This window comes from Salmo salar, chromosome ssa01, assembly GCF_905237065.1.
Source record: "Salmo salar chromosome ssa01, Ssal_v3.1, whole genome shotgun sequence".
NCBI lineage: Eukaryota > Metazoa > Chordata > Actinopteri > Salmoniformes > Salmonidae > Salmo > Salmo salar.
Genome location: NC_059442.1, coordinates 57,663,582 through 57,684,398, shown reverse-complemented (window position 1 = coordinate 57,684,398; position 20,817 = coordinate 57,663,582). Strand labels below are relative to the sequence as shown.

General features: G+C 42.7%; 1 protein-coding gene across 1 annotated transcript; it reads right to left on the bottom strand.

Annotated features, from left to right (window-relative positions):
* Positions 1–323: 323 nt before the first annotated feature.
* On the bottom strand, positions 324–20,190 carry LOC106606089 (glutamate dehydrogenase, mitochondrial). The gene is made up of 13 exons (XM_014202210.2): positions 19,604–20,190; positions 12,911–12,991; positions 12,724–12,779; positions 11,746–11,809; positions 9,566–9,660; positions 7,717–7,896; positions 6,489–6,626; positions 6,095–6,232; positions 5,807–5,887; positions 3,990–4,113; positions 3,011–3,102; positions 2,316–2,378; positions 324–1,426 (listed from the first exon to the last, which is right to left on the bottom strand). Exons 1-13 carry the CDS (start codon positions 20,004–20,006, stop codon positions 1,307–1,309), a joined length of 1,635 nt encoding a protein of 544 aa, XP_014057685.1. The 5' UTR covers positions 20,007–20,190; the 3' UTR covers positions 324–1,306.
* Between the last annotated feature and the right edge of the window lie 627 nt (positions 20,191–20,817).

Genomic DNA, 20,817 nt, shown 5'->3' with positions numbered 1-20,817 from the left:
CTCTCATTGTCAGTCAATCTGACAGACCTCTGGTTATAGCCTATGAAGAATATATTATTTTACCGTCATAATCTGCTACTGTCACTACAGTACATTGTGTAATGTTATGTATTATATTTGAAAAGTAAATAAAAATGTTTATTCCAAAAGTCTGTTGAGTAGGCTAATGTTGGATGAAATAGGTACAGTGGGGATTATGCAACCAATACCTAGCTATTGATATACAAAATGAGCAGAATTTACCCCAATGGAAAAATCATCACATTCCCAATGGGGAATCATGGTTTCTGGTTTGAATCAATGAATTCATTAAATAAAAACAATTGAGCATTTTAAAGTTTAATTCTGTATCAACGAAAAGGCAGTACAAATTCTCTTACATAGAATCCCAAAGCAGTCAATCAAGGCCGTTCTCACATATTCCCTCACATCTCCCCTTCCAGTAGCCTTCAGCACAGAAACCATTCCGATATGGCTCAAATTCTGAGGCAAGACAAAGCATTCAGGTTTAGAACAAAGGCATCGAAAAGGTGAACAGATCAATTTTCTGGAATTCTGGGTTTTAGTGTTGTGCCAACCTACTTACAAACATATAATAAGTCTGCTTTGTAACAAATGTATTTTATGATATCTTGAATAGTGTAGAAGCACACGTTGTGCACTGCTTTATAAGTGCACTGAAGTCTTATTGGGAGACTTTAAATAGAAAGAACATTCTGGTGTAGGTAAGAAAACTTTCTCCATTTAAGTAAACATTTGCTCCATTTCACCACAGGAGAAACCGGTGCAATTAAGGCTTTAAGTGTGTATCTGATATGCTCTACATTCTATTATATTGACTAACTTACTCAAATCTGTCTGTAGATCCATAACAGATACTGAAAAAGCACAACACTGATTCATAAAAGCAGTATCCCGTGAAAGCTGTAGACCAGAATTTTTGGTGTTTACTGGCATAAGAATATAGTAACAGGAATAAATGGGTTGGAGTCCATAGAATGAGAAAATAAATGAGGTTTCTACAGTAAAGGAAAAAAAATGACCATAGACACAGTAGCGTCATAGAACAGCCCTACTGGATTTAAGGCAAGCTAGAACATGGGTTCTCTTGAAGACATGAGAACGCAGAAGAATGTGCGTATTGCTTTGCTGGTTATACATATACAAGTAAAGCTAATGGTCATGTGTAAAATGTAAACACTTGATATGTTGTGTGATTGTTGTATGGAGGTGGGGGGGGGCCTGGGTCTGCTCGGGTGGACGGACAGACAGACGGAGGCAGGTGGGCGGGGTGGCGAGGAGCCGCCTATGTGAAGGTAACACCAGCCTCGTTGTACACCTTGAAGACCTTCTCGATGGCGTTGACGTACGCCGCCGTCCTCAGGTCAAGGCCCAGGTTGTACTTGTTAGCGGTGCGCATGATTTGCTAAAAGCGGGAGAGAAAACAAAGAGTATAAACTCAACCATGATATTCATCTCTGTGTCCCTTCAAGTAATCATTATTTTCCCCCTCCTCCATTTCTTACCTACAGCAATACACCACTATTGTTCCATTATCAATGCAGTGATCCATTTCCACAGGATAATAAAGCATCTCTATGTGTACTTCTAAAGAAATAACCCCCAGGGAGCAATAAGCAAGTAACAAACCAGCAGACTCTCATGCAGTATGTCTGCACAGAGTATTACATTTCCTGGGAGGTGGTATAGGCAACCCCATATGACACAGGGGGATGTCATTCCACAAAGACTGGATCCTCAGTCAGACGTGACATTAAAGTCATCAGTGTTTGTGGGATAGATAGTGTGTTAATGCTAAAGGGGAGCAGGGTAACGGTCTGAATCTTCATCCTGTCTCTGCTCTCTCTGGCATCAGTGCTGGGCCCTAGCAATGATGAGAGACTAACAAAGCCCTGGCTGCTCCAGTTACCACTGCTCGCACGCACAGCAAACCGGTGACAGAGGATGTGGGTGTGGATGTGTGTGTGTGTGTGTGTACCATGTTCGAGAGTGATTTATATGATGAGCTTGAATGGGGGGAAAAAAAGAATGGTGGCAAGACAGCAGTGAAAAGGAAATATGAGCTTAGTGCTGTTTGGGTAATGAGATGTGTAAAATAGAAATGGAGCTTGTCACTGGACCGTTGAAGCATGACTTCAACTTTCAAGACTTCATTTCCCCGAACAGGAGTAATGGGATGCCTCAGGACCTTGTGTTGGATTAACACAGCATTTCCTTTGAATAAAACCCCTGTCCCTGGACCTGTGAGGAACCGTTTAGCCCAGATAATCATGTTTAAGCAATCAGCCTCTTACCCTGGCAGACCTCTCCATGGTGTAGGCCAGTCCTGAGTGCACAATGTCCTTCTCTGAAGCGCCCTGGAACCAAACAGAGAAAAATGCATTGAAAATAGGACTCAAAGCTAACATTTAGCCCACTAAACTAAACCCTTACTCATCTCTGGAGAAATGCAGCTTAACTGTGATATACAGAGTTCCAAACTGCATCTGGAAGCAACGTTTGTCGGGAGATTCATGAAATGGGTTTCCATGGCCGAGCAGCTGCACACAAGCCAAAGGTCACCATGCGCAATGCCAAGCGTTGGCTGGAGTGATGTAAAGCTCACCGCCATGATTCTGGAATGAGATGTTTGACCAGCAGGTGTCCATATACTTTTGGTCATGTAGTGCTACATTTTGGCCATGTAGCGTGTTGTTGGAAACTGACATGATGGAAAGGTGCCATGTTGAAAGTCACAGATCTCTTCAGTAAGGCCATTCTACAGCCAATGTTTGTCTATGGAGATTGCATGGCCCTGTGCTCGATTTTATACACCGGTCAGCAATGAGTGTGGCTGAAATAGCCAAATCCACTCATTTGAACGGGTGTCCACATACTTTTGTATATATAGTGTATATTATATCTTAATGAAATATTAGGGGTATTGTTTGAATGAAGGGAGAGTAATCCAGGATCATAGCAAGGCTGGGGTGGGGAGGGTTGTACTCACAGCGATCCTGGCCTGGAACTCAGAGGTAGGGACCACAGGGATGGCTCCTCCATGCTTCCCAAACTTCCTCTCCAGACTCTCCTGGACAGACACTGAGGGAGACCACAGACAGTTCATATGTATATGTGGTAGTGTATATGGATATGAATCTGACTAAATCCTCACTGAACCATCATGAAGGATACAGCTCATAAATCTTCACTTTTAGTTCATTTTAAAGTTAGTTCACCTGCATTAATAATTTGGTATAAATGTTCTCTTTCTACAAAAACGTTATGGGTTTGGCAATTCACAGCCATATCTATTCTGAGCTCTTTTCCATGTCTCCAACACTGCCCAGTCCTGCCACTCTCGTGGGACTGGGTAATGGCTTCAGCTTCTAAAATATTCAGAAACCATCCCACACGGCGACAAGCATAACCCCAGCTCAATCCTCTGCTGCAATGTACTGAAAACCGAATGTACATACATGTTCTGAGGGGCTTTTGTGTGAAAATGCATGTGCACAATATCAGACTGCCTCATTGACTGATACTGCTGATAGACCGGAAAGAGAGAGAGAGTGTTAGACATGGCCTGCAGACAGTCAGCATCCACCTCTTCCTGGAAACCCTACATAAAGTGACTGACAATAATGTTCTCGCTCACCAGGCACGGAGGAGGGGCTGTACTGTGTGTGCTGTGCGCGTGTGTGTGTGTGTGTGTGTGTCTACTCTGCAGTCCAATACATTTTTTATGTGCAACATGAGTCACAGCTGTAAAAAAAAAACATTGTGTTTAATCAGCCTCGGGTTTGACATTTCAAATAGTTCTCATTCACATTCCAACAAATCTCCCCGTTGACACGGGGAAGTAATTAACGATTTACACTTTAGTTTAATACAAGATCAACAACATCCATCTTTGTGACATAACAGAGAGCAGGCTGAACTTAGTAGGAGCGAGTGCTTCCGTACAGGTAGAGAAATGTCAGGCTTACTGAGCAGGTGGTAGTTGGAGTCCCTCTCGTACTTGAAGGTCAGTCTACCGTAGCTGACATGGTTTAGGTTCTTCAGCCACTCAAAGTAGGAGACAGTCACTCCACCAGCATTCAGGTACATGTCCTGAATAAACAAGAGATGGTGAACGTTTACAGACTCCAACATTACAGCTATGATGTAACATACAGGCAACCAAGAGCTGTGAAGTCAAAGAGTAAGTTACACAGAGACAGATGAAGCAACTGTCTGCACTAAATTGATTTCTAAACAAAATGTATGATAATTGTTGTATGCATTGTCTTACAATATCCCTGGACTATGATTCATCTCCATTCAAAGAAATAGAGTCAGACTCTGGAACCCAGAGGTATGCAATCCAACTCATCAATGTTCATGAAATCCCAGTCTTCATTGAAGATTTAACAAGTCAGATTCTGGCCTACTTCTAGGCTATTTTTCTGTTGTTGATCTTGGTCTGTGAAACCGACTCTAAAAATATCTACGTCTCCAGGGCCAGCCCCTGAAGAGACTCTTATCAACTCTACGTAAGAGGGTTTGTCTTCTCAAGAATTCGGCGTTCTCCGTGTTGCTCTTGCCATCCCCCATTTTCTCACATCTCTGTGAAGCAGTAGGTTCTGTTGTGAAAACATCCTGTAGGTCTGCTATCTGATTGGAAGTTGACCAATAGGATTACTGTTGAGTTAACAACTCAGATTTAAATATAAACATGTTCAAAGGGTTATAAAAAGGGTCTTAGCTTCATTGTGGCTTTCTCTTTGTTCCTGACCTGCGCTGGTGAGATACACTCGCCCTCTTTCTCTTACCACCCCAGAGACACCTTGGGCATGGCTTTTCAGGCCATGACGTCTCTCTCCCTCTCAGTCTCCCTCTCCCATGAGCTAAGGCACAAGCAATGGATTCTTTGTCTCGTTCTCTCCCTCTCTGATCATGCCTTGAATAATGCCTTGTAATATTAGAAATGCCTTGTAACTTAAAGGTATATGTCGGGATTTTGGCAATGAGGCCCTGTATCTACACTACCATTCAACATTTTGGGGTCACTTAGAAATGTCCTTGTTTTTGAAAGAAAAGCACATGTTTTGTCCATTAAAATAACATCGAATTGATCAGAAATACAGTGCAGACATTGTTAATGTTGTAAATGACTATTGTAGCTGGAAATGGCTGATTTTTTATGGAATATCTACATAGGCGTACAAAGGTCCATTATCAGCAACCATCACTCCTGTGTTCCAATGGCATATTGTGTTCGCTACACCAAGTTGATAATTTTAAGAACACTAATTGATCATTAGAACACCCTTTTTCAATTATGTTACCCAGTTTTCAGCTGTGCTATCTACTAGCATGCTAGCAGATATCCATAGACTTCCAGTCATTGCGCTAACGCTAGTTAGCAATTGCGTTAGAGCTAGTTAGCAACTTCCTTCAAACTGCTCGCACATGGTATCCCACGAGTTCATCTGACTCTGGGGAAGTAGATAAAGGGCCTCATTGCCAAAATCCCAAAGTATCCCTTTAAGCCTTGTATGTGAATTCATTAATTTTACAATGTAGTTAAATTGATTAGCCTTTAGAATTCCATTCTCAGACCTTTCTAATACTTTAACTCAACTACAGTCTCTTGCACATTGCTAAATCATCTTTACGGAGTCAGATAATTTAACTTAATAGAATTTGTTAGCATACACACTACATAGTCTTATTACGGGTTGCATGTGAGGTATAAATAATATACAAACGTGATAAATATTACCCAACTACACAAGTGGATAAATAATGAATATGCTCTCACCGGAATCACCATGATATTCCTCTCCAGGAAGATCTTGTCAGCATCCGGAGTGGTGGGGCCGTTGGCTCCCTCAGCAATGATCTGGAACAAACAAAGAGGATTTAAATACAATCTACATACACAATCCAGCTCTCCACAAATCTGTTTTTACTGTTAGTGACGATTGTGTACGTTTTACATAACTTACATAAACATTACTAAACACCCCCAATTAGCCTGCTCGGTCAAACTGACTGGAACAAACACATTCATGTGGAATCGTTGCACATCGCCCAATGCTGGTCTGACCTTGGCTTTGATTTTGTGAGCATTGTTCCTGGTCAGCTGCTTCTCGCTGGCGGCGGGGATCAGGATGTCGCAGTCGGCCTCCAGGATGCTGCCTTTGTACGGTGTGGAGTTGGGGAAGCCCACGATGGTGCCGTGTTGCTGGTGAGAAGGAGAGACGAAAGCGAATGAGACACAGAGAGAGATAAAGTAGACAGACACAGTACCAAAGTGTATCACTAGTCATCCGTCTCAAATGGCTGTTGGCTGGGGGACTTTCAGAGTGTAGGGACACTGTACGTCCCCTAGGTGGTAGCCTTAGACGGTGCATTCCACTGTGCTCTCCACAAGTAGAGGGAACAGCAAGAGGTCGGTCGACCTGCAGGCTAGTGACCGTAGCTATGAGTTGTGTACTGACCAGCTTGTAGTCCTCCAGCTCCTTGGGGTCGATGCCACTGGGGTTCCAGATGCTTCCATCCATCTCTCCAACACCAACACACTTGGCCCCGAAACGGTGCAAGTAACGCATGGAGTGCATGCCCACGTTACCAAAACCCTGGGAGAAGAGGAAGAAGAATGACACGTGCCAAAATAAAAGAGAGAAAACAGGCCAAAAAAAAGGTTTCCAACCTGAGTGCCCTGGGGTAGATAAATCACACGTTGCTAAGCCTGTTCTGCTTGTATGTACCAAATGTCCATTTATGTTTATGTTCTTGTTCATAAGAAACATGCTCGGTTGGCACAGTAAACACGTCATGTAGCGTCTTCTGGTCCAATGACTTTATTGTTCGCTAACGAGGACACAGTAATCAGTAGAGATTGTAATTAGCAGTAGCAATGTGTTCTACTGTAGGAGGGAGGACAGTCCTCTGCACATCCAAATGGAACACCTTGCTAACGAGCCATTATGCCATCTGTTCGGTGATTATAGCGACCTCGTGGGTTCCATCCTATAGTAGTCTCGAATGTTGCTACCTCTAACCAAAAAAAAAACGTTGTGCTTGATTTGATGACAACCAAGCCGTGTGGATCTTTCCTTTAACAAAATATTCATTCATACATCACTCAGATATCGATTATTTATGACATGAGGAAAGTAGGCAGCTCCACTACTGCAGCGGCCAATAGAAACACACCAGTCAGCAACCTAGATTGCTGACGGCACTCCCTCCCCCCAGTCTTTCCAGGCGAGCAGAAACCTGCTGGTTAGGTATGGATTTTAAGGGATAAGGATGCCTTAGATTACAGACACATTTTTTTTAAAAAGGCATCAAGACCGAATTAAATCTTGCCTCCAAGATGTTTTCCTAATGACATTTCCCATATTACATTAGAAGACTGCAGAACAGAGGAATTGATTCTCTGGCCAATTTTGCACTGAATCACGTACAACTGATATCCTGTCAACATGAGGGGGGTCTATATGTTGAACATAAAGGCTTAACGCTTGGTCTCAGTACCAAAAGGTACAGTCATTCTGTAGACATATAAGCAGTGCTGCAGTAGATGCACACCTTGCATTAAGCAGCGCTGCCGTAACAGAAGACACTGTTAGGTGCAGAGTCAAACCTCTTATTGCTTTGAAAGCTGATGAAAGACGCTTAATGAAATGCCATTCCTAATCAATAAGTGCCGTGTCTGTGTACCTGGATGACAAAGGTCTTGTCGGTGAAGCCGGGGCTCAGGCCCAGCTGGCTCATGTAGGCCGTCTCGTTGACGAAGTTCTCGATGCCGTGGAATACTCCACGCCCGGTGGCTGAGATCCTGCCGTGGATGCCCCCCTGGCTGATGGGCTTACCAGTCACACAGGCATGGGCGTTGATGTCCTGGACACAGAGGAGAGGAGGGTGTGGTTGGTTACTGGTGGAATTAGCAACTTCAAAAGAAAACAAATTCAGCAGGCGGCCATTTTATTATACATATTTTGTCAACCTTGTATTAGGTACTCTGGACAGTGTAGTCGACATATGTTGGGATCTATTAAAGACAAATCTTTCAAGGGGCAAAGATAAGGCTCTAGCGAGACTCCACTAAAAGAAACATTTGACTCAGAAACAAAATGTAATTAGACGTCCGCAGTCGATGACTATGCCAACAACAACAAAAAGTCAACGTGCCCTCTTCTCAGTTTTCCTCAAGAAGTTAAATCCGCTTCGTGTTTCGTTTCCTTGCCACGATACTAACAAGTATCGCAATACTGGTATCGTCCTGGCCTTAATGGACACAGCACAGCACTGTCCTCAAACTGTGATAAGACCAATCCTAGACGGCTCAAGAGCACACGTCTCTTCATAGTGCTGTTTTTAGACTGAGACCAAATTCTATGACTAGGCTGTAGGGTAGAAGTTGTAGTGTACAGTTGAAATGCTTTACCTTTTGGAGTGCTCCCTGACCTCTTCCCTGGCAACCAACAAAACATATATGATCATGTATACAGCAAGAGACTGGTTGAGCTTCGTCTTTCGAAACGCTGTCATTAGAATTGGAACAGTAGCCTTATGACAAGAAAATAAGGGTAGAAGTGTCAGCTTATTGAAAGTCAAAGCACTTCCTCTACCGCCAGGGCGATTGGAAATGGATCTCAGAATACTGTCTGGAGCCAAGGAGCGGGGGTTACGAGGCCAGCAGAACTTCCTGTAAAAACTCGAATCAACAAAAGGGATAGGGAAAAAACAGTGACATAGTGGAGATGTTAACTCAGAAAAGACAATAGGGATGGCTAGTGTGCAAACAGAATAATCACAACTTAGCATTTGACCTCTAGCTACTGTACACAGATAAGCTCAGCTTTGTGGTCTGCGGGCGTGTAACAATCGTTTCGTTATCAGGTTGATAAGACATGAACAGATTAATGGTGATAAAAAAATGCAAAGCAGAGGAACACCTGAGAAAGTTACGTCTATACTAGCCCAAATAAAGCAAACACTTCAGTAAGTGAGGGATACAAAGTATATCGAATGCAGGTTCTTGAGTCATTTAGGCAGTTAACGTCCCATCATGCTTAGGGTCATGTATAAAAATGGCCAGTTGCTAGAAGAGGAGATCTCGGTGACTTTGAAAAGGGGTCTCAAAGGAGCATAGGTGGCTTAATGGGTGTATGTGTGTCTCTCAGTCACAAGATCTCAATCCAATTGAACACTGGTGGAAGATTCTGGAGCGGCGCCCGAGACAGCGTTTTCCACCACCATCAACAAAACACCAAATTATGGAATTTCTTGTGGAAGAATGGTGTTGCATCCCTTCCAGACAGAATCTAAGCTAAGGCGCATTGAAGCTGTTCTGACGGCTCGCGGTGGACCAACGCCCTATTAAGACACTTTCATGTTGCCATTTTTCTGTATTTTGGCAGTTACCTGTATACGCATGTCATTTTCCTTCATTTCAGTGGTTTACAGTAATTGTTAAAAGCCGTTTAACTTAGTTGATAGGAAGTGCTGGGGAAAACTCAATGTCTATTGTTGGAGAGGGCAGTGAGTTTATACAGGGAACACGTACATGGTGCCCCATGGTGTTGGCATAGGTGTCAGCGATCCATGACATCTCCCTCTCTCCAGTGCTCATGTCAGGGGCAGGGACATCAATGCCAGGTCCTGACAGGAGAAAGACAAAATACTGTCATTTTAAAGTAAACTTATAAAGATAACTAAAATGGCTTCAGTAAAGAAGAGACAACCAATTCACCAACAAACTCATACTGAAGCATGCAGACCCATCTAAATATATTGCTGTGAAAGAATAGAGGCACTCATGGCCCACTTTGAAGCTATGGCAGTGTACTGAAGACACGTGCCAGAGGGTATGGTTGCCATGGGTTACACACTTATACAGCCCTTAAGCACACACACTACCGTTCAAAAGTTTGGGGTCACTTATAAATGTCCTTGCTTTTGTCCATTAAAACATCAAATTGATCAGAAATACAGTGTAGACATTGTTAATGTTGTAAATGACTATTGTAGCTGGAAACAGAAGATTTTTTTATGGAATATCTACACAGGCGCACAGAGGCCCATTATCAGCAACCATCACTCCTGTGTTCCAATGGCACATTGTGTTAGCTAATCCAAGTGCATCATTTTAAAAGGTTAATTGATCATTAGAAAACCCTTTTGCAATTATGTTAGCAGAGCCGAAAACTGTTGTTCTAATTAAAGAAGCAATAAAACTGGCCTTCTTTAGATCAATTGAGTGTTGTCAGTCTATTCTTATTCTGAGAAAGGAAAGAGGAGTGGGAGGTCCCTGTGCACAACTGAGCAAGAGGACAAATACATTAGAGTGTCTAGTTTGAGAAACAGACGCCTCACAAGTCCTCAACTGGCAGCTTCATTAAATAGTACCAGCAAAACACCATTCTCAATGTCAACAGTGAAGAGGCGACACCGGGATGCTGGTTAGAGCCAGTTTGCGCTGTTCTGTGAAGGGAGTAGTACACAGCGCTGTACGAGATCTTCAGTTTCTCACATGGAATAGCCTTCATTTCTCAGAACAAGAATAGACTGACGAGTTTCATAAGAAAGTCCTTTGTTTCCGGCCATTTTGAGCCTGTAATCGAACCCACAAATGCTGATGCTCCAGATACTCAACTAGTCTAAAGAAGGCCAGTTTTATTGCTTCTTTAATCAGAACAACAGTTTCAGCTGTGCTAACATAATTGCAAAAGGGTTTTCTAATGCTCAAATAGCCTTTTAAAATGATAAACTTGGATTAGCTAACACAGCGTGCCATTGAACACAGGAGTGATGGTTGCTGATAATGGGCTGTACGCCTATGTAGATATTGCATTCAAAATCTGCCGTTTCCAGCTACAATAGTCATTTACAACATTAACAATGTCTACACTGTATCTCTGATCAATTGATGTTATTTTAAAATGGACAACAAAATGTGCTTTCCTTTCAAAAACAAGAACATTTCTAAGTAACCCCAAACTTTTGAATGTTAGTGTATGTACCGTAGCTCCTCATTCTAGGAATTCAAGCACTCCGATAGTTACACGTCACGTGACTAGACTAAAACATGTAGCTATACAAACAGTCCCCTCCTCCCTCTATGGGAGAATGTTGGGGAATGCCTTTTAATAACAGGCTCCTCTGGACTGGTATCAGACCTTGCTGATTTAGTGACCATGTGGACCACATTTACAGCTTTGGATAACAAATAGCGACAAAGAGAGCAATTCTTGCCTTTTGAAACGATGTGGACTTGTCATGCTAGAAGCCCCTAATGGGCGACAGGCACTTCAAGCATTGAATGCATAACCCTAAAATAACTCTTAAACAAGCAGAATTGTTACAAGGAAATGTGAAGTTAACGTGAACTCCTTCTTTAAATGAAGATGTCAAAAATAAACCAAAATATTTGGTGGATTATTGCGTTTTAGATCGTTTCTGGTGTACCGTTTTCCCTGTATTCCCAGCCTGAGAGGTTTCCCCCTTGTGATTCCTGGAAGGTCAAGCTGCCTTCATGCCTTTTGTTTAACTCCTCTCTCATCGTGGTCATTTGTGTGTGTGTGTACTGCACTGTGGGCTCATGAAACCCTGCCTCTGACAGTATGGGCTAGGGGGAAGGCACACCCACTCCAGGGGACCATGTGTTCATGCGGCCATAGACATCACCGCCAGACATTTTTTCACCAGCAGCCTTCAAATGTTCCCCTGGACACAGACACTACTCACCAATAAAACCCTTCTTGGCCAGCTCAATGGTGAATCTCCTGGTGATTTTCTCCAGTTCATTGTCCTGCACACAGAGCATAAAAGTATGATAAAGGGCATTGCATATTTCACTGGTAGTAAAGTCAGACCAAAGAAGGCACTACGACTGTCAGGTAGGTTAATACTAATAAATTAAAACTTTCAGCGCCAGCAGCCTAGCAGATAAGAGGGGGGTGGGTGTCCCAGTCATGATGTCTACCAGCTGATGGCTCAGCAGTTCTCCCCCAGAGCAGAGCTGCCAATGCCTAATGGAGCCCTAGGGCCACTGGCAACAACAGACGGGATGGGTCAGCACTGGGCTGGCAACAGGAAGGGGAGCGAGATCCCACTGACTAACAGCTTCCTGTGCAGAGTTCTATAGAACACTGAATGGGACGATCTATTATTTTACATAAGATATTCAATATATTAATAACTTGTGATATAATATGTACAACCTGCACTTAATCAAGTTCTTATTTGCAAATTCAAATGAGAACCTTATTAAGTGCAGGTTATGCATATTTTGTATTCATGATAAATCATTTTCTATAAGTAATCTCAGCTTTTTTGGGGTCAAAGTTGATGGTGGAGATTCCCTCATCCTTGTTCCTACCACTGCGAAAACAAACTCCACTGAATGGTCACATAATAGAACATCCTGCAGCCTTATTATCTATGCACTAGGGGTAAATACAGAGCAGCGAACCAAGTGAGGTAAAAATGAAATGCCTTGACTGCACTCTAATCACTGGTTTAGATGACTTGGTAATGTGAGCCTGTATGCTAAGCTCTGAGAGTCACAGATAAACAATTTCACAATAAAAGACTAAATGGCCTTGTTGAAAGGGAACACACCCTAAAGCTAATGTGAAAGTGACACGTGACTGGGTGAAAGGACATCAACAATAAGTATTTCATCAAATACTCTGGCGTATCCAGAAACAAACTAATACCCACCGTGTAATTCTTTACATTGATCTTCACTCCAGCTTTGGCTCCTCCAAACGGCACATCTGTAAGGGATTTAAATGGACGGGGTTGCAACATTTAAAAAAAAACACAACAGGCCATATAAAAAAGACTTATGTCTGGAGGACTTATGTCTAGAAGATACTGTGTAGAATTATAAAAAAAACGCCCTTACCCACGACAGCACATTTGTATGTCATCAGCGAGGCCAGGGCTTTCACCTCGTCGACAGACACCTCGGTGCTGTAACGGATACCTGGAAAACACAACGTGACAGAGTTAGTGGAGTGAAACCTGCGATATCACTTGGCTGAAAAAAGTTGCGTTTTTCCCATTTTCATCTCTAGCTAGAGTACGTGTGTATAAGAATATTAGGAAAATGGAATACTTGAACTTTAGACTTTCTGCATGATGAAAACAATGTCTAATAAGTTGCTGTACAATAAAACCAGAGATCCCACTAGCTTAATCAGTTTGGTATTCTATTCTCCAACACAAGGAGGTGGACTAATGCAATTAGCCTACTCACACACACAATCACAAGCTAGGGGGTATTTTGCGCCCTGATTATTAAGCCTTTAACCCGTCTCAGAACCACTCATAAAGAAATGAACTTGTTAGAGGAGTATGAGCGGGAGAGAAAAAGAGGGCACAATTTGTCCAATGTAGGCTAGCCCTTGTCTATGCCAGCCCAGTCAGCTCTGGAACAAGACCCCGTTTTTTTACAAAATCCAAATACTCCATTTCACACTAGGCCTCTCATAGTTATCGCAGGGAGTCGGTTTTAGGAAATGCACAAAATGGTTGCAGCTGGCCAGTGTCTGAGAGTTACAGTAGAGCTCCGTAGGAGAGGAGACGCTTGCATGCGAGGGAGGTAGAAACCACACACTGCCTAGCGCTATGACTCACTGAGGGGATTCAAATAGGCTGAACTGGGTTGCACCGGACTATGGCTTGTAATGCGACCGGGCAAAAGCGGGGAGGTAGGAGCGCCCTTCTCAAATCAAACAGTAATCTGCACCGCCCAGTCATATTGTTAACCAGGCAGTATGGTGCATTGTTCAGAAACACATAAATGTATGCTTAAAGTTTCAAATTAGTTTTCCTCATGAAGGCAGATTAAAAATAATTTTAAAAAAAAGGGGGCTTTATCAAAAGCAAAACACTTTCGCATGCGAAAACTCGGAATACTAAATCATTACTCTGTGTCTCACATCCGTCACTTTGTTGAGTAGACTTCACCATAAAGCTTTGAATGGGGCGCCCAGCTCACGCCTGGAAGGCAGCCAGGTTTTAAAGCTAATACCATCAATCACTTTTCACCCAGTGCAAACTCCACCCACCTGGGGCCAGCTTAAACAAAAACAAAAAAACTCACTCCCAAGACCGCAGGCCAGGCCCCCTCCACTCCTCTACAAACAGGAAAAACATCGTGAGATGGAAACTGGGTGTGGTCCTGGCAGGTTTGTCTTGTTCACTGACTACCACTCACCACTTTATTCTACACACATTACCTCACGATCCCTTCTACTTCTGAAGACACTGAAGCTTTTAATAGCTGCACAAAAAGTAGGATATTTCGAATTAGTGCAACATGAGGCTAACGGTTAAAACTTGATGCAGAGATCTGATTTTGGGAAAGGTGTCCTATTCAAAAGCAGACCAAACAGGATTTTGGATTGAAAGGAGATTAATGTATTCCCCCTGGGAAATAATTGTGGTTTGTTGTGATTAGTTTAATCACCACCACTTTCCCTTAAATCAGATGTCATCCATAACAATCTGCCATAGGCAATAGGCATATACCGTAAATTCCGGATTATAAGCCGCAACTTTTTTCCCAGGCTTTGAACCTCACGGCTTAAACAATGACGCAGCTAATATATGGATTTTTCACGCTTTTCATTTTTTCCCCCCAAAAGAACACATTCTGTGATGTGCTCAGTTTTTTGGCGGCATGAAGCTTTCATTAGACCAATGAAATTGCCGAACGGGTTAAGGTCAAACAACTTTTTTGTTTACTGTTTAGATTATATCGAGCGCGCTCAAACTTCCCATCATTCTGATTACGGTAGTCATTTTGTCACCCTCATCATGGCAAAGACACGGAGAAATGCATATGATGCAGCTTTCAAGTTGAAGGCCATTGATCTGGCTGCTGCACGGGAGCTTGGTCTTAATGAGTCGATGATAAGACGTTGGAAACAGCAGCGTGAGGAATTGACTCAGTGCAAAAAGACAACTAAAGCTTACTGCAAATTTTAAATGTTTTGTTACAAGCCGTGTTTCGTTAAAGCCTGTGTAAAGTTCATTTGTTTCAATGTACCAGTAGGCACCTGCGGCTTATAGACATGTGCGGCTTATTTATGTTCAAAATAATATATATTTTTTAATTCAGTGGGTGCGGCTTATATTCAGGTGCGCTTAATAGTCCGGAAATTACGGTACCTACTGTATGTCAGTAGACATATGGACAAGTGACCCAACTGTGGTTTGTGACTACTTTGAGTTCCCATTGTAGACAATTCAGTACAGTAAAGCATTGTAAAGTAGATATGTTCAGTACAATATACTTTAATGTACTGAACTCTACGCACTGTTGATTACGTCAACAAAAACAGTGACTAAAATAAAATGGCCAAACACCTATTTTTCAGTGGCGATTGACTACTAAATGAACTGGACAAGAGTTTAGGAGAGATTGAGAGCTTTTCCGTGATAAGCACGATTAATATTAGCGGCACAGATACGCAGCGCAGTTCTGTTCAGCAGTGGGAAGGACGCCCCATGCCCGGCACACAGCCTACGTCATCTGGTGAGCTGCGGGGGAGCAAGCGATGAGTGAGAGCAGACAAGTAGACAAGCTCCGCTGCCGATTATACACATTGCGCAGGCAACTCTTGCTTCCCCGTAGCTAACCAGTCACCACCAGCCTTCTAGTTAGCTACCCTTCGCCTGGTTAAGAAACACAAGCTGCTATACGAAATTAAAAACAAAAAATGCATTGGATTTAATAGTAAAACAACTGTATAGTTATGTTTCTCTCCCGCTCAACCCTCCCACTTTCCCCACAACATTTCATAGCCAGGTTCTGTAGCCAAGTCTCCCTCTTTTCCTAAATGAAAACGTCTTGATTCTAGCCCTTTACGTTCCACCGATATGACCCATAATAGCGGCGCTGCATTTTACGTTCATAAAGCATATCGTGGGCCGTTCTAATAGTACTACTTGTGGACTGGACTATTAACCATTTGTTTAGGCTACACCTCGTTCGGTCATGTTACCTCATTAGCTAGCTATAGCTAACAACTTGCAAGATGGAACGTTCAGATAGAAGTATGCTTGTTCTACATAGCATATTTCTGACATGTTGAATTAGGAATAACGTTGGCTCTATTCATGGTATTTCTACCTGTAGCGTTCAAGAACATTTTGCAACTGAATGTGGGTCTGGTAACATTACCAGTAATCTATATGCAAACATGGTGGCACAGAAAGAAAGGAAAGACAAACAATGACAAAATTCCTCTTGCCACTACACTATACTTTATTTTGAGTAGAGGTCGACCGATTATGATTTTTCAACGCCGATACCGATTATTGGAGGACCAAAAAAAGGCCGATACCAATTAAAACGGCCGATTTATTTATTGTAATAATGACAATTACAACAATACTGAATGAACACTTATTTTAACTTAATATAATACATCAATGAAATCAATTTAGCCTCAAATAAATAATGAAACATGTTCAATTTGGTTTAAATAATGCAAAACAATGTGTTGGAGAAGAAAATAAAAAGTGCAATATGTGCCATCTAAGAAAGCTACAGTGGGGGGAAAAAAGTATTTGATCCCCTGCTGATTTTGTACGTTTGCCCACTTAAAAAGAAATTATCAGTCTATAATTTTAATGGTCGGTTTATATGAACAGTGAGAGACAGAACAACAAAAAAGATCCAGAAAAACACATGTCAAAAATGTTATAAAATGATTAGCATTTTAATGAGGGAAATAAGTATTTGACCCCCTCTCTCAATCAGAAAGATTTCTGGCTCCCAGGTGTCTTTTATACAGGTCTCTGCCTTATGGCTATGGGCACTTGTAGCATCACTCCCCTGAAGTTATCCAGGCTTTCATTTGAGGTTGAGTGAGCTTTTTTACCCTGGGGCATGAGCCAAGGAAGTGCCCCTTACTATTGCAATAGGGGCAGTAAGGCTGGAATTTTATGTTCTTGCTCTTGAGAGAGGTCTTCTTCCCGGGTTCCTCCCCGGCTTCACTATTTAAGTACATGGTAGTGGGATTTGGCCTTATGTCCCTCCTGGCGTTCAAACTCCTTCCTTCCCCTGGAGGCTATGGCTGAGATTGTGGCCTGGTGAGTGATGCTCTTCGCCCTCGCCTTAACCTGCAACCATACAGGCAGGTCTCTGAGGGCATAGGTGCTTCTCGAGCCCTCTTTCAGGATGCCCTTGTTGTGGATTCATGGACTCACAGAACGTCTGGATTAGACGGAGTTAAGGAAGTGAAAGCAGCGAGCTCAGGCGATGGTGTTTTCCTCCTTTTAATGAGTTGAGATCTTTCTGACATTTCCACCTGACCTAATTAAAGCACCCCTGGCCCAGCTGAGCAAGTGGCCATGACTTAAGGGATTCTTCCACCAACTCCATGGGCCTTTTCTACAACCTGTGTAGTAATATTATTTGTATCTCAGAAATCCATTTACATTGCTAGTTATAGCCTAATGTTAGCTAGCTAGCCAACATTGAATGCAGTTGGTTAGCTAAGGGCAACCATGGCATCCATGACAGAGAAGGAGAAGTGTTCATCCATGTATACGGGTAACAGGCTGACTACACCGCTCGTGTCGTGTATATTTAGAAATCTGTTATTCAATTATTGCGCCAACGAGTGTCTGCGTTGCCAAGGGCTAACAGGGAACCCAAACCGGCTGTGCGCATGCGCCATCCTGCATAAATGTATTTTGTCCACCTACACCAAACGCAATCACGACACACAAGTTAAAATATCAAAACAAACTCTGAACCAATTACATTAATTTGGGGACAAGTCGAAAAGCATTAAACACTTATGGCAATTTAGCTAGTTAGCTTGCACTTGCTAGCTAATTTGTCCTATTTAGCTAGCTTGCTGTTGCTAGCTAATTTGTCCTGAGATAAACATTCGGTTGTATTTTACCTGAAATGCACAAGGTCCTCTACTCCGACAATTAATCCACACATAAAACGGCCAACTGAATCGTTTCTAGTCATGTTCCCTCCTTCCAGGCTTTTTCATCTTTTAACTTATATGGTGATTGGCATCTAAATGTTCATAGTATTACTACACCGACTGGCAACGCAGTTCATCTTTCAATCACCCACTGTGGGTATAACCAATGAGGAGATGGCACGTGGGTACCTGCTTCTATAAACCAATGACGAGATGGGAGAGGCAGGACTTGCAGTGCGATCTGCGTCAGAAATAGAAAGGAGTTCTATTTTAGCCCTTGGCAACGCAGACGCTCGTTGACCGCACAAGCAGTGTGGGTGCTATAATTGAATAACATAGATTTCTACATTTATTTTGCAACGCTCGCGCACACAACGCGAGCGTTGTGGTCAGCCTATGACATGTGCTAGCTACATTTTCAGATATTATGGTGCTTTCAAAACAACTGGGGACTCGGAAAAATGCGAGGTCAAATCATGACGTCAGTGATCTTCAGGTCAGAGTTCTAAAATGAGGCCTGAAGTCAGAGATTTAGGAGTTCCCTGTTCCCAATTGTTTTGAACATGGCATGACTGGTCTTGGAACTGTGACAACAGGAAGCCTCTCCCAGCTTGGCTAGATGGGATATGTAATGATTTTGCCAACACAGCCTGATATGTACACATTCTTGCATCCTTAACCTTTTTTAAACTGACAATCTTATTTTGGTTCCCACTCTGTCAGATGTCCATGTCCTCTCAAAAACAAACGTTAATTAAGCACGTATAGTAATTAGTGTGATTCTGTGTTCCCATGCACAAGTGATTGTTTTTGATAAGTGCTTTATCTGCCTTCCCAATGAAAATTCAATCATTTATTTTATTACAAAAGAGATTTGTTTCTGGACGATGCACCATGCTGCCTGGTTGACAACATGACCTAGAGGCAAAGATCACGGTTTGGTTTGAGATGGGCGCTCCGCTCCCACCCTTTTCGCCAGATGACATGAGCCATTGCCCGGTTCAAACCTGGACAGCATAAAATGACTCCCCTCTATAGCGGAGCGCTTTCGACACACCCACTCGCCCATACTCCAGCCGCCATGTCACAGACAGCACAATGAGACAGATATTTCACTGGATGTTTAAATGTGAAGCATCCAATTGGCGTTTCCACTCACTACCAAATATGGAAGTGGGAGAAGATGGAACGAGATGGATTTTGGCCGACATTCTGTAAATGTTCGCATCGATGAAACAAACAGTTTGATGTTCCCAAAACTAGAATCTGTTATGAACAGAGTGGACTAATGTTTGTAGACTTTACACTTTGCAAAAGTAAAAAAAAAAAAAATCGCGTTTAGGAGTGCAAATGCGAATTGAGTTATTACACACGCAAAGTAGGCGTTCCCTAACTGAAATATGCAGATTAAATACTAGATCGAGCCAATCGAATCTCGCTAGGTCGTGCTTAGTTCTGCCCATTATGGCTCATTTGTTCCAATTTGAAATGACAGGCTGTAGTCCAGTTGGATTAGTTGTAAAAAACGTAGGCAATTTGGGCTGCAGCTACCCGCTTCTCAATTTGACAGGCTAGATAGCATGCTAGCTATACTCCGCTTCAGCATCTTCACTGTAATTTCACATTCGCCGCCTTACCTCCTTTACAGGGGGTCCTGTGTTGGCTGTGCTGGGCACGATATCCCTCAATCACCTCCCATTCGCCATTGTCTCGCTTGATTGGGAACGATACACTCAGTATATGGTTGCAGGGCTTGATGATCTTGAGAATTCCGCGTACTCGGTGTCTCTTCTGCACTGGCGTCTCTTTGTTCTTGAGGTCCTCCACCAGTTTATCCTCAACGATATTTGCACCGCGGTCAAAGAATCCCTCCACCATTCCAAAGAAGTTGGGGTCATCTACATCTTTCTCTCCTGCGACCTCGCTGTAGTGGCGCATCCGCATCAACGACGCGGAAACTGGAAGAGCCGACTTGACACATCCCGAGGCCAGAGCACTGCTTGCTCCACGAGTAAGTAATTCTCCGAAATACCTGTACATTTTTCACTGAGTTAAGGCGTTAGTAACGAATGAAACTTAAAGAAAAGTGAGGGGAAGACAATGAAATGGGTAGGGGGGAAAACAAACGTATAACGAGACAACTGCTCCTTCTGGTCCTGTCCCGTTTCGCACTGATCTGACAGCAGTCGTGCATGCCGTTTCTTTAGAGAACAGGCGTGTTTGTGTGTATGCCCACCTCACTGGGGAGGGTTCCACTTGAACGCGCATGCGAAGTAATGCGCGCCTCCGTGACATTTTTCTGCTCCCTGGGCGGTGTTCCGCAGGTGTGTAATGTTGAATCATTAGCCAAACAATTGGAACCGCTCGGTTTTGCAACGACCACAATTTATTTTGGACAAATGCAGGTAGTTCCCACCCAGTTTCGTTTCGTTTGCTTTCGGTTAAGAAACGTTTTTCAACAGAATCGGCGTAAAGAATACCCCATTACAGGACAGAGACCCACCTGTTTAGCAAAAAATAATAGTAGTTTTTTGTGTCTGTGTTGCATGTTATTTTGGCATTAAAGGTGTTACATATCAGTTTGCAAACAGTGTAACAAACATAATTGAGTTATTAAAATCGCATAAAAACATGGTATCTTTTTTTTGCTTTCTTGAGTAAGGCAGCTCCAAAATGCAGGTGTTTCAGCCTAGCTCAGTCCTATCGGTGGTGGTGGAGCAGCCAGCAGAAAATACAAAGAGTAGGGGTTGGTTATCAAATCAAATCAAATTAATTTATATAGCCCTTCGTACATCAGCTGATATGTCAAAGTGCTGTACAGAAACCCAGCCTAAAACCCCAAACAGCAAGC